Raw genomic sequence first — 13,080 nt, 5'->3', positions numbered from 1 at the left:
ATTTTCTCCGTGTTTATTTATTTACTAATATGTATTTCATACTATATTGTTGCTTTTAAAATCTAATTACACGTTTCACATTTTTTCTGACATAAAGTAACATTTTTTTATTGAGGTGGAGTACAGAACTTGTTTGTGTTATATGATTGATTGCCACAAGGCAGCGCCAAAGCGCGTTTGTTGAAGCGGAAAAGAACGGAGTGCTGATCTCCAAATGCACTGGAAAAGCCTCAATCCCTTACAGTGTCGATGCGCATGCGTGTTAGATCTGCGTGAAGAGTACGTGTGCTTCGCCTTTGCCCGATTCTTGGCTTACGAGCTTGAACTGATAAAATATCGATGGGCATTAGACAATGGAGTCCCGGATAAGATGAAGTAAACATATCTGGTGCTTAGCTGACATGGGTGACGGCGCCCATGCTTTACAGAGAAGCGGGCAGTTAAAGTAAAGGTAAGTCTTTAGCTTGGGATTTTGGCACGAGGCTTTTAGCACGAATTTAGCTAAATAGCTTGTAAGCTAACCTGTTTTTTAAATGAAAATACAGCATTTGTAACCAATTTCTTCAGCTTTTTGTAAATAAGTCGATAATTTCTGACACCAAATGATCCTGCTCACCTTTTTACAGATGAAAATGTGTTTTATAGTGACCAAAGAAGGTAAATGTACAGTACAAAATTACGGAACATGATGTACAAACATGGATGTCATGCTAGTCGTTTGTGGTGTTTTTACTTGGAAGAAAGAAATGCGATTTTAAACCACAGCTACAGATATATGTGTTGGGTTTTTAGTAATTTTCACGCATGCTACCATCATGTGAGTTATGTTTATTTTAACGGGGAGACGTGACCCGCCCGTGCAGGCCTGGGTACTTCATGTTAGGGCCCTTCTGCAGTTTATCGGAGGGAAGAAACCGTTCTGTGGCTGTAACTGCCAGGCCAAACCCCAGAAAAACCAGAGGAAACAAAGGACAAGCTAACACCAGGAGAACAAGTTTGAGCCGGCTTTTGCAGGAGTGCATGTGGGGGCGAGGCCATGCTGCTGGCTGCATGCTGCAGATAAGCTATCGAGTCTCCAAGGACGTGTTTTTTGAACAACTCCGCCTAGATCTGCTCTGCAATTCCATTAGAACAGTCTGAGCCAATTACACAGCCACCATTAGTTTGGGTTGCCTCATTTGCCGCGTGGTGACAGCATTTAGAGCAGGTATGTCCTTCTGACATAACCAGGAGTCTTATCCAACCACAAAGACAGTTTAAGGTTACAGATCTTAGTCCTCCTGAGCTGTTTTACATAACAAGAAGCCAGGTTTAAAGACAGTGCATGACATGTTCAGCATCACCTGCTGTTTTTTCTTTGGTCTGACAGGTGGGCAGGATGGGGGAGCGGACCGTTGGCGGCCCCGTGGCTGCGATTTCTCCAGTGCAGCAGATGCTGGCCTCTGGCACTGGAGCCCTCCTCACATCTCTATTTGGTTAGCTTATAGAGACTAAGAGCAGAAAAGAGCTCCTTCATGTTCTAGTGGAGTTTTGCTGTCGTGGTTTGTCCTCTGCAGCAGACTTTTCTCAGACAGCTCTTGGATTGCTGGAATGATTGATCCGGTATTTGTTTGCAGTCACGCCGCTGGACGTTGTGAAGATAAGGCTGCAGGCTCAGCAGACACCGTTCCACCAAGGTGAGGAAATGAGACGGTGGTTTTTAACTGCTGTTTTGTGCTATAACTTCAACGCTTTTCTGTTTTTGTGTCCCGCTTTTTATGTGCTGCTTCTTTGCTCCGTCCCGTAGCTTTAACCTGTGAACCGGCCCCATGGGGGGGTGTCAGCCGCCTTCACAAGAGTGAGTGTCGTCAAAGCTTTTGTGTGGCTCTATGCTAAATTATTAAAGTTAATGCGGCTTGATCCAAAATTTACAATTATATTTTAGGAATTGTGCAATTTTTATTTGAGAATTGGAGGGGGAAAGTGGTTTCTCTTCTGCTTATTTTTAGTTTATTGATCGCCTTGATCCTCTGCCTCATAAATATTTGTAGAGTTGGAGGTGAAATTCTTTTTTTGGATCAGTCCTAAATAAACAGACAGAGCAAGCAGTTTCAAGGACACGTCTGAATTTTGTCTGCTTTCCTCTCAACGCTCTTATATATTTAATTTATGTCAGAATTATGTTATAGATCGTGCAATAGTGAATGGATAAACAGTTTGAAAACATGTCCTGTAGTCCCGCGGTCAGTGCACTCCACCTCTCTGCTCTTCTGATCCCTGCTTTGCTTTTCCAAACAGGGAAATGCTTCCTGTACTGCAATGGATTGATGGATCACATCTACGTTTGCCAGAACGGAACCAGTTGCAGCAGCACCTGGTACAAAAAGCCCACACACTTCAGTGGGACTCTGGTGAGTAGTTGTGCACGGATGTTTTTCTCTTTAGTCAATCTCTCCCCCGTAAAACAAACCAAAATATAATTGTTTTCTTTGTTGCACAGGACGCCTTTGTCAAAATAACGCGCCATGAAGGACTCAGGACTCTGTGGAGTGGGCTACCGCCGACGCTGTGAGTGTTACTGAAGATTTGCAGAACCAACAAGTCAGAAAATCCAGTTAATTAGCGAGTACTGATGAAAGTGAGAAAGCTTTTTTTTAAAAAAAAAAAAAACCTTTTTTCTTTTATTTTGTTCCCACTATGAGGATTTTTGTAAGGAAGCGTGAGCAGAGCAGACTTTCTTCCTGTCACAACTATTCCACCTTGCAGTTTTTCTTCCTCCTATGTGGTGTGAAGTCGTGCTATTTAAGAAAGCACTGAACGTTCTGGTGTCTAATAAAAGTTTAACTTCCTTCTTACCTAAGAGCTATTGACTGTATGTGAGAACTGGAATGACTGACTCTGCTGGCTCCAAGAAGCCAAAAACCTGCAGACTTCTATAGAGAAATAAACTGCTGTTAAACTATAACAATTCTTACTCTGATATCTTTTTTAAACATGTTCTTGATAATCCTCCTTTTTTATTTTTTTGTTATAAACTGACCAATCAGATGCCTCAAAGTTCAAAATGTTTGAGAGATTAGCTCAACCCCTCTTTCAAGGGGTGTGGCCTTCCAACAAGCTCACTCCTGATTGGTGAGAACGGTTGCCATAGAAATGCTGACCCAGACCAACTCTGACCAATTGTTGTTTATTCACTCAACATGGCGGCATCCACCCATCCATCCATCCATCTTCTTGACCGCTTCTTCCCTTTCGGGGTCGCGGGGTGCTGGAGCCTATCCCGGCTGCTGATAGGCGAAGGCGGGGTTCACCCTGGACAGGTCGCCAGTCTGTCGCAGGGCCTCAATCACACACCCATTCACTCTCACATTCACACCTAGGGGCAATTTAGAGTCACCAATTAACCTATGAAGCATGTTTTCGGACGGTGGGAGGAAGCCGGAGTCCCCGGTGAAAACCCACGCATGCACGGGGGGAACATGCAAACTCCACACAGAAAGGTCCCAGCCGGGAGTCGAACCGGGGCCTTCTCGCTGTGAGGCAAGAGCGCTAACCACTGCGCCACCGTGCAGCCCGGCATCCATATTGCAACAAAAAAAAAAAAAGGCGACTGAATCGATTTCATTTTGTTGGAACCATTTTCTTAGGCGACATCACACTTACCCTGTCCAGTTCTCGGATACAGTCAGTATTAAGAGCTGAATATCTTTTAGATAATGAACTCTGTTGGGAACCAAAAGCTGCATCCACAAAAGTATTCATTTCAATGTGGCTTTAAATTTATTTTTAACTTTGTAGTGGATTTGATGATGAAGCTCCTCCTGCAGTTTTATTACATATCTAAAAGGGTTTTTCTGAACATTTAAAACTCACGAGGGAATACATCTTTACAGTTAAAAAGCTTTAAAATATTTTAAGTTTATTTCAGCTAAAATAAAGCATTAAGTAGGCTAAATTTTAGGTGAATGGTACACTTTGTCTCATCAACATGATGTGACTTCTTGTCACTAAACAAAAACAAACAAACAAACAAAACTCTAGAATACACTCTCTGATAAGGTCATGAACTGGTCGTAAATCGTGTAACCTCAGCTTGCTAATTACTTTATGGTTGTCTGGGCTGAAAAATGGGAAATTTCATATTTATGGAGAAAATGGAAAAAAGGATTTCGATTCATGGAAAACCTTATGAAGAAAGCCACATTTAAACTTGGCACAATGGAGTTTAAGGTTATTGAATCACACACGAAGTGTATAAAAATGGCATTCTTTTTCATTTTCTCATTTTCTTTGTACACTAGGTTTAAAACAAGTGTTCTTAAAAAAGGTCTTTAAAAATCCTTAAATGTAAATTTTAAATAACTGCTATAAAAACGCCTCATAAGTAGAAAAGTTTCTATTCGGTACATTCTACCTTTTGCTAATAAATCTTGAAAAGTTTCCTTATTTCCCTTAAATTGCAGCCACCTTATGAAAAATCTGTCAAATCTTTTCAAACTCCTTGACTTTATTTCGTAGCTTTCAATTAAAAAAACATCAACTAAAGTATTTTTTTTCAAACTGTCAGATATTTTTCTCTTATGTTAACGGCTTTAGTTGCACAGACTTGTTCTTCAAACCTTCATTTTCCCGTAGGGTCATGGCGGTCCCAGCCACCATCATCTACTTCACCTGCTACGACCAGCTGCGGGACTCCCTGCAGTTCGGCGTGGGCCTGCAGGGCAGCTACGTCCCTCTTCTCGCCGGAGCTCTGGCCAGACGTGAGTTCCCGTCCACATGAGCGTCCCAGAGGTTTCCTTTCACTGACGTTGGGGTTGTTTTGTGTCTCAGTGGGGGCAGTGACCGTCATCAGCCCGTTGGAGCTCATCAGGACTAAAATGCAGTCCAGGAAGTTGTCCTACAGCGAGCTGCGGGTGTGCATCCGCTCTGCCGTGGTTCAGGGCGGCCTGCTGTCGCTGTGGAGGGGATGGGGTCCCACCGTTCTCAGAGACGTGCCCTTCTCTGGTGAGCAAATGTTGATGTCGGTTCATCTTTTTGTTTTTTTGTTCTGTAAAAATATTGATCGTATACATTTAAGTTTTTAAACTGCTGTTATGAAAAAAAGTTGTATTTCTGATCATTTTACTGCAGCAGAACTTTTAGAAGTTCTATTCTTGTAAATAATTTAGGTTTAAAAACAACAGTTTTTGTGAACACTTTTTGCTTTTGTTGTCTTTGTCCCTCAGGGATGTTTTTCATGATCACGTGGTTTGTCTGTAGAGGTGCTTTGCTGCTCTTATCAGGAAAAGTTAAACAAACAGGTTTTTTTCTTTGCTTGTGAGAAACGTGGAGTAGCAACACGTGTTTGCTCCTCAGACCTTCCATAACTTCCTGCATCACTTTAGTCTCTTCTATGTTAAAGTTATATTGTTATTCTGATGTGGCCACTAAATTAAACTTGAGTTCCAGGGCTCTTGAATGGCGCATTCTAAAGCTCTGCTCGTCTTTCTGCAGGGCTGTACTGGTTTAACTACGAGCTGGTGAAGGCCCAGCTCTGCGAGCAGCGTCGAACATCCCAGGCCAGCTTTTCAATCAGCTTCACTGCAGGAGCCGTCTCTGGAGCGGTGAGTCCTCGGCCGTGATGAAGCTCCTCCCTTCATGTAGTTTCTCCTTTATAGAACCTTTGGTGGCATCATGTGAGCTCTAAAATATAACAGTTTGTGTATGTTTGGCTTTAATACATCGATGCAGTTCCATTTTTGTAATCTCACTGTTTAGCAAGTTTTTTTGGTACAAATCTGTTTTCAAAACACATCTGGATCCTGATTGGCTGCAGACTAATGTCAATCAATCCTTTCTGTGCCGTTTCTCCTGTGCAGATTATTGTGTCCAGTTTGTCAAATGTACTTTTTTAGCTGTAATCAGATCTTTGTTTTCTTTTTATAAAAATGACTTATTTTCCTATGAAGGTTAGAACTTTGAGAGTTTAAACAATAGAGAAAAGTGTGAAAATCTTCATGTCTGTCAGAGAAAAGTAAAGGAAGTGTGAAATGAGGAGAGACTCACTCTGATCATCTTTTGATCTATTTTCAAAGCATTCCAGTAGTCTTTCAGTAATGATTATGCAGTTTTTAAGTCACATAAAAAAGTACGAAGAAGGGACCCTTTCTTCCCATCATCCTTCTGTTTGTACGCACAACATTACCGCTGCAACAAACGGCGAGCAATATCTCGAGCAATAACCGCCTGATCCAGATTCCAGCTCAAATGAGGAAAATTTGAGTCATTTTTGGATCCATGTGCATCAGAATGGGGGCGGAGCCTGGAGATTGTGACCTGCCGTGTATTCTCTACATAATAAATATGTAATTTTTTTAAAAAAGCGATTTGTTTTTTCTGCTCCCGATTCACAACAATTAGGATAAAGAAATACCTGGAAATAGTTTGAACTTAATTTTCTTAATACATTATCAGAAAAAGCCACAAGAATGCGATAAAAACAGTATCTTTATCAGAGTGGGTCTTAATAAGAAAAATCTATAATAATTGTAAAAATTAAAATTTGGATTTTCACTAAGGTAACTTGTAATAAATGCAGGAACACAGTATTCTTGACATTGAGTTTCTTGGTTTTCTCTGACTTTTTTGTGGTTCTTTGATTGAACAATTTCCTTTTTCCTCAGATGGCTGCAGTGCTGACTCTGCCGTTTGACGTGGTGAAGACTCGGAGGCAGATCCAGCTGGGAGAGATGGATTCTCTCGGAGGTTTGTGCTCCTACATACTTCCTGTTTGCACTTCTGCTTTGAGGAATGCTTTCACTGAAACTTCCCTCTCCCTAACAGTCTCTGTAAAGAAAACCTCGTCCACCTTGACCATAATGAGGGAAATATGGACTGAATTGGGCTACAAGGGTCTTTTTGCAGGTACGCACTCATTCTGTCTTTTAGGCATAAATATTTTAGAAGTTTAAATTGCATCCAAATAATGAATGTTTTTTTTCTTCCCAGGTTTTATGCCCAGAGTGATCAAAGTGGCTCCAGCTTGTGCTGTTATGATCAGCAGTTATGAGTTTGGAAAGGCCTTTTTTCAGAAGGTCAACCTTGACCGACAGCGCTTGGTAACCTGAAAGCCGCTGCTGTGGCTCCCAGTTTAATCATTCGAAACGGACGGTAAATCCTCCGATTATCTGTCTTTAAAGGAAATTCTGAGGAAGTGGATGCAGTTTTTTTTTTTAATAACTAAGGATTTACACTCTTTAGTTGGAATGGATCTACCTAAAGCTTTTCTGTCTTAAAAAAAAAGCTTAAACGAGCAACACGCCGTGTTCCGGTCGATTTTGCATTTGACTGAAGTGAACAGAACAAGTCAGAGTAAAATGCAACGAATCCTCTCTGACTGCAGCAACGATGGACCCACTTTCCCTTGCACACGGTGGAACGTCGCCTGTCCTCAATCCTGCATCGATCAGCCTGGAAACCTGCATGACGATAAACGGCTGCAGCATCGCGAGTCCAGGCAGTTATCTGCTGTGTAGATGACTGAGTTATGTTTTGTACCGAACAAACTCTTAGTTTTGTATTTTACTATTGCAACAGAGAAGCTGTGAAAGGAAGTAACAATGTATGACGACTGTGTTTCTTTTTGGTTCATGAGGAGTCATCGTTTATGGTTTAGTGTCGGATCTGTTCACTGAAAGTGGCACGTTTGAGGAGAATTTTGCTGATTTTACAGCATGTCTTCATTTGTGCATGAAGCGTTGAGAACATACTGCTATGAATACATGTATGAAAATAAATCAGGTTCTTTAATGCTTTTACATTCATGATCCAGCACAAAACTCCTAGAAAGGTCAGGTTCCAAAAAGAAGTTGTTTGCCTTAATTAGGAAAATGTTTTTGTATAAAGAAAAATGAATTAAAATTCTGAAGCCTGTTTATTGGATGCATAGTGTTTTTGTTTTTTTTCTTTTTCAAAATGCATTATAAGATACGCTCGCTGACAAATTTTATTTGGCACACCTGTAACTGCTTGTTCCTGCAGATTTCTAATCAGCCAATCACAGCGCAGCAACTCTACTAGTCATGTAGATGTGGTCAAGACGATCTGCTGCAGTTCAAACTGAGCATCAGAACGGGGAAAAAAGGCGATTAAAATGACTGAATGTGGCATGGTCGTTGTTGCCAGATGAGAAACTGCCGATCTACGTGGATTTTCATCCACAACCATCTCTAGAGCTTACAGAGAATGGTCAGAAAAAGAGAAAATATCCAGTGAGCTGCAGTTCTGTGGGCAGAAACGCCTTGAGGATGCCAGAGGAGAATGGCCAGACTGGTTCCAGCTGATAAAGGGCAACAGTAACTGAAATGACCACAACCGAGGTCTGCAGAAGAACACACCGGGTGTTACTCCTGTCAGCTAACAGGAAACTGAGGCTACAATTCACACAGACTGACCAAAACTGGACAATAGAAGATTGGGAGAAAACATAGAGTCTGAGGAGTCTCCATTTCTGCTGCAAATTTTGATAGTCGGTCATAATTTGGCATCAACAACCATAAAGCATGTATCCATCTTGTCTTGTATCAACGGTTCAGGTTGGTGGTGGTGTAATAGTGGGGTGAATATTTTTTTGGCACACTTTAAGGCCATTTGTGTCAAATTCAAGGCCTGGGTAATTATATCCGGTTCTCCAGATCATTTTATATTTTTTCTTTTCAACGGCCACCCTTCGCCCCTCAGTAGCCGGGTTAGGCTCCGGCACCCCCGCGACCCCGAAAGGGACAAAGCAGCCAAAAAGATGAATAAATGAACGATGCTAAATTGTGCTCATTTTTAACTTCTATAATTTTGACGACAAATATTTTTATGAAGACTAAAATATGAAAGATATTTAAGGTTTAAGTTGTTTCCTTCTGGAATAATATTCCTTCCTTTTTATTATTCATAATTATTTTAAAAGGGTACAATTTTAAAGTTTAAAAATTGGCATTCTGCTAGCTTTTTAGATTATTTTGGAATTTACTAAGATTTTTCAGTTTTTTGGGGAGTTTAACTAATACTTCAAGAGGATAACACGCTATTTCATAAAGCTGGAATCATTTGCGACTTGTTACTTGAACATCAAAATGAGTTCACTGGACTCAAATGGCGTCCACAGTCACTAGATACCGCATGATCAGAGATACTGCACCTTTGGGATGTGGTGGAACCGGAGATTGGTATCATGGATGTGCAGCTGACAGATCTGTTGAGTCTACGCCATCAAGGGTTAAGGCAGTTCTGAAGGAAAAAGGAGGTTCAACCTTGTACTAGCAAGGTGTGCCCTGTAAAGTGGCCGACAATACGTGTATATCAAACAGTAAAAAATTGGCCAAATATGAAAAAACAGTGTCAGCTAATTCTGTGGCTAAATATTTTCAAATTGCTCCAATTAAAAGTGGAAAGTTTTAAATAATTATACATATTTTAAAAATCTATAAAAATAAAAAGTATTAAATAAAAAAATTACATGTGTGTATATATGTAAATCTGTGGCATTGCTTGAACATGTCATGATGGTTTGGTGCTGCAAACAGTGACATCTAGAGGTCGCGTGTTGGCGCTACTCTAATCATATGAGATCTCGTAGCTCTCGCGATACTTTCGGCGTAATAAAACCCTCACCGGCTTGAGGGAGGGCCTCTTTCATTCGGATTGGAGACAGGATGGTGGGTTAAAATTCTTCATACCTTAATCCTTTTCTTATCCAAAGCATCCTACGTGTTTTAACACTTTAAAGTCATCGATTGCCTTACTTGGGGTTCGTTAGTAATAAAAAAATACACATTTTGTCACGAGGGTTAAAATGTAGAGTATTTTTCTGTGAAGATTCTATGCTATTAGCCGCTACATGAAGCAGGCCCATTTTATAAACTACCGGTATTGCTAGTTTCTTTCGTACTTATGCTTTTTACTGATATTTAAGTATGTTACAATTTTACAGTTACACTGATTACCATGATTTTGTGCACTAAAATGGATAAAAAAGACGTGAATGTCAGCCTCCGCTAACGGCGTGGCTATGCTAACATTTAGCCTGAGAACTGCTAATTCGTCACGTTGGCAGATATGGTGACATGTGAGGTTGGGACACATTTTCTAACATCTGTTTTTGAAAATGTTGCTTAAATGAGAGAACTGCAGTAGACTTTCTGGCGAATTTAAGTTTTTGTTTTTTTTATCTCTACAGTCTCACCGAAAGTTCTCAGCTCCTCGTCACGGATCCCTGGGCTTCCTGCCCCGCAAAAGAAGCAGTCGTCACCGCGGTAAAGCAAAGAGCTTCCCCAAAGATGATCCGAGCAAGCCCGTGCACCTGACCGCCTTCCTGGGCTACAAGGCCGGCATGACCCACATTGTTCGTGAAGTTGACAGACCCGGCTCAAGTAAGTTGAATGAAAAGTGATTAGTTTTGAATTGATGATACCATTAAGTTGCTCTTTTGAAGTTGAATAGATTAAATGTTTATACTCTGGTGGTCTGCTTATGATGAGACTCTCGACGGGCGGACATAATGGTTTTCTAACCCTTGCTGAATGTCGACAACTGAAAGCGATCTGCCATAAATGCCTCTCCACACAGGCTGTGGTTGTTAGGGGTGAGGAGGATTTAAATGTTTATTGTCCACTTGCAGAGGTGAACAAAAAGGAAGTTGTCGAGGCGGTTACCATCGTTGAGACGCCCCCCATGGTTGTGGTTGGAGTCGTTGGTTATGTCAGCACCCCTCGCGGCCTCCGCTCCTTTAAGACCATCTTTGCAGAGCACCTCAGTGATGAGTGCAAGCGTCGCTTCTACAAGAACTGGTGAGTTTTGTGAACATGTGCAGATGTGGAAGCAGATGTTGGTTGCCAGTGGAAATGAGGGATTTTCACTTGGCGAGTCTAACATCCCGGTGGCCCCTATGGCAGCTCCGCTCAGGTGTCCGGCACCTCGATGAGCTCCGGGCTCCTCTGGCCAGTGGAAAGTGCTTCTTAGAAGCTGTGCCATGAGCCGAAATCTCATTTTTAGGCGATACAGCCCCTGAAACCTTATCGGAGAGGGCTGGCGCCTTCGCACTGTGTTCTTCCGCTGACCCCTCCGGGGTTATGAAGGACCTGTGCAAACTTCTGTGTTGCTTGATGCTACCAGGTACAAGTCCAAGAAGAAGGCTTTCACCAAATACTGCAAGAAGTGGCAGGATGATGAGGGCAAGAAGCAGCTGGAGAAGGACTTTGCCTCCATGAAGAAATACTGCCAGGTCATCCGTATCATTGCCCACACACAGGTCAGTATGTCCGGCTTGGTTCGTTGTTTGTGTACTGTCAGTGATGAGACCACGGAACTTGCGCCAGGCATGGCGCCTGATCAGTTATGAAGAGATTTTCCATGCTGCCTTCCTTCTGAGACGATTCTACACCAACTCTTGTACAGAATCAATTTTAAGGCTTAATGTTAACGTTGGATTTATTTTGTGCGCAGATGCGTCTGCTGCCTCTGAAGCAGAAGAAGTCTCACCTGATGGAGGTGCAGCTGAACGGAGGCACCATCTCTGACAAAGTGGACTGGGCCCGTGAGAAGCTGGAGCAGGTCGTGCCCGTGAACACAGTTTTCACTCAGGATGAGATGATCGATGTCATTGGCGTCACCAAGGGTCACGGATACAAGGGTATGCCCTCCTTTTTTCCTTATGGTTAGTTTTAAAGCTTTCCAGATTTATTAAAGATGATCAAATGTCTCAGGTGTTACCAGCCGTTGGCACACAAAGAAGCTGCCCCGCAAAACCCATCGTGGTCTGCGTAAGGTGGCCTGCATTGGTGCCTGGCATCCAGCCCGCGTGGCCTTCTCTGTGGCCCGTGCTGGTCAAAAGGGTTACCACCACCGCACAGAGATCAACAAGAAGATCTACAAGATCGGCCAGGGTTACCACACCAAGGACGGGAAGGTGGTGAAGAACAACGCCTCCACGGAGTATGATCTGTCCAACAAGAGCATCAACCCACTGGTACGGACCTTCAAAGGGAAATGTTTTACACCTCTAAGTGAAGTGTCGGTTACTGAGTCATGTTTGTTTTTTCTAGGGTGGATTTGTCCACTATGGAGAAGTGACCAATGACTTTGTCATGGTGAAGGGATGTGTTGTGGGAACCAAGAAGAGAGTGCTGACTCTCCGTAAGGTGAGGTTAAACTTCAAGCACATTTTGAGCCTTCCTATCATTTTTTTTAACTATTTATCCCACTTTTAACCAAAATAAATAACATTTTGGACATAGTTTTTGTAGAGCTGTATTAGTGGGTAGGACTTTTAAGTGTGGAGGTGATATCTTGTTCCTCGCCCAACGTCTTTTTTTTACTTCAATGCGCTTTTTAAATTGCTTTTTTTCTTCTGCACCTGATTCGCAACAATTTGAGTAAAGAAAAACTCGGAAATACAGTTTTAAGGTCCTACATCATCAGAAAAATGCCACAAGAATGTGTTAAAATCCCGATTTTAATTTGAGTGGGTCGTTAAGAAAAATCATTTAGACTTCTTGAGTCACTTCCTCTTGTACACATTTGGTGCTGTAGCTGACAGTCTCATCTTTCCTTCAGTCTCTGCTGGTGCAGACCAGCCGTCGTGCCCTGGAGAAGATCGACCTGAAGTTCATCGACACGACTTCAAAGTTTGGTCACGGCCGCTTCCAGACCATCGAGGAAAAGAAGGCGTTCATGGTAACGTTTCTAATACATATACACCATCAAGAAGACTGTTTTGTTGTGTTGGTTCTTTGGAGCCTTCAGCACTGTTCGTAACCTGGTTCAGCCTCCAGTGTGAACTCTGGTTCCATTCCAGTGCCATAGTGACCTCCAGTAGGCAGGGGAGTAGTGCCTCCTTGTGGTGGCTCCCTGTTCACTCTCTGGGAACACGTTTGCTTCAGAGCCAGCAGCAGACTTGGCTGTTGACATCCTACTGATGTAGTCTCTCTCTCTTGTCCACAGGGACCCCTCAAGAAGGACCGCATTGCCAAGGAGGAGACCGCCTAAGGCCCTCGACTTCAAACCACGCCTCTGCTGTGCTCGCTGTCATCTGTGTTCGTCTGCAGAGTTGTTTAATAAAAGAAAAACCAAACA

The 13,080-nt window shown here is 42.3% G+C and overlaps 2 protein-coding genes and 1 non-coding gene across 5 annotated transcripts; all 3 read left to right on the top strand.

Moving 5' to 3' along the window:
- Positions 1–184: 184 nt before the first annotated feature.
- On the top strand, positions 185–7,899 carry slc25a39 (solute carrier family 25 member 39). 3 transcript variants are annotated; one of them, XM_024271764.1, is made up of 12 exons: positions 185–451; positions 1,370–1,475; positions 1,617–1,676; positions 1,787–1,837; positions 2,278–2,390; positions 2,480–2,547; positions 4,615–4,739; positions 4,810–4,983; positions 5,473–5,582; positions 6,642–6,723; positions 6,802–6,882; positions 6,967–7,899. In XM_024271764.1, exons 2-12 carry the CDS (start codon positions 1,379–1,381, stop codon positions 7,083–7,085), a joined length of 1,080 nt encoding a protein of 359 aa, XP_024127532.1. In that variant the 5' UTR covers positions 185–451; positions 1,370–1,378; the 3' UTR covers positions 7,086–7,899. The 3 variants fall into 3 exon arrangements, with proteins under 3 accessions (XP_024127532.1, XP_036069012.1, XP_024127533.1); XM_024271765.2 differs by lacking the exon at positions 185–451 and adding an exon at positions 462–1,207; XM_036213119.1 differs by lacking the exon at positions 1,787–1,837 and having other exon boundaries at positions 188–451.
- A 1,677-nt stretch (positions 7,900–9,576) lies between these two features.
- rpl3 (ribosomal protein L3) lies at positions 9,577–13,080 on the top strand. The gene is made up of 9 exons (XM_024272004.2): positions 9,577–9,665; positions 10,187–10,379; positions 10,628–10,796; positions 11,122–11,257; positions 11,452–11,638; positions 11,712–11,974; positions 12,051–12,146; positions 12,562–12,681; positions 12,949–13,080. The coding sequence occupies exons 1-9, from the start codon at positions 9,663–9,665 to the stop codon at positions 12,991–12,993; spliced, it is 1,212 nt and encodes a 403-aa protein (XP_024127772.1). The 5' UTR covers positions 9,577–9,662; the 3' UTR covers positions 12,994–13,080.
- On the top strand, positions 11,290–11,383 carry LOC112147028. Its single transcript, XR_002919372.1, has one exon. It is a non-coding gene; the product is annotated as a small nucleolar RNA U83B (small nucleolar RNA).

Source organism: Oryzias melastigma, linkage group LG8, assembly GCF_002922805.2.
Source record: "Oryzias melastigma strain HK-1 linkage group LG8, ASM292280v2, whole genome shotgun sequence".
Lineage (NCBI taxonomy): Eukaryota > Metazoa > Chordata > Actinopteri > Beloniformes > Adrianichthyidae > Oryzias > Oryzias melastigma.
This window is presented reverse-complemented; position numbering and strand designations above follow the sequence as displayed.

Coding starts and splice junctions, on each gene's coding strand:
- slc25a39 (XM_024271764.1), top strand. CDS start 1,379: ATGGGGGAGCGGACCGTTGGCGGCCCCGTGGCTGCGATTTCTCCAGTG. Junction 1,838..2,277: donor TGTCAGCCGCCTTCACAAGA/GTGAGTGTCGTC, acceptor TTTTCCAAACAG/GGAAATGCTTCCTGTACTGC. Junction 4,984..5,472: donor CAGAGACGTGCCCTTCTCTG/GTGAGCAAATGT, acceptor GTCTTTCTGCAG/GGCTGTACTGGTTTAACTAC.
- rpl3 (XM_024272004.2), top strand. Junction 11,975..12,050: donor ACAAGAGCATCAACCCACTG/GTACGGACCTTC, acceptor TGTTTTTTCTAG/GGTGGATTTGTCCACTATGG. Junction 12,682..12,948: donor AGGAAAAGAAGGCGTTCATG/GTAACGTTTCTA, acceptor TCTTGTCCACAG/GGACCCCTCAAGAAGGACCG.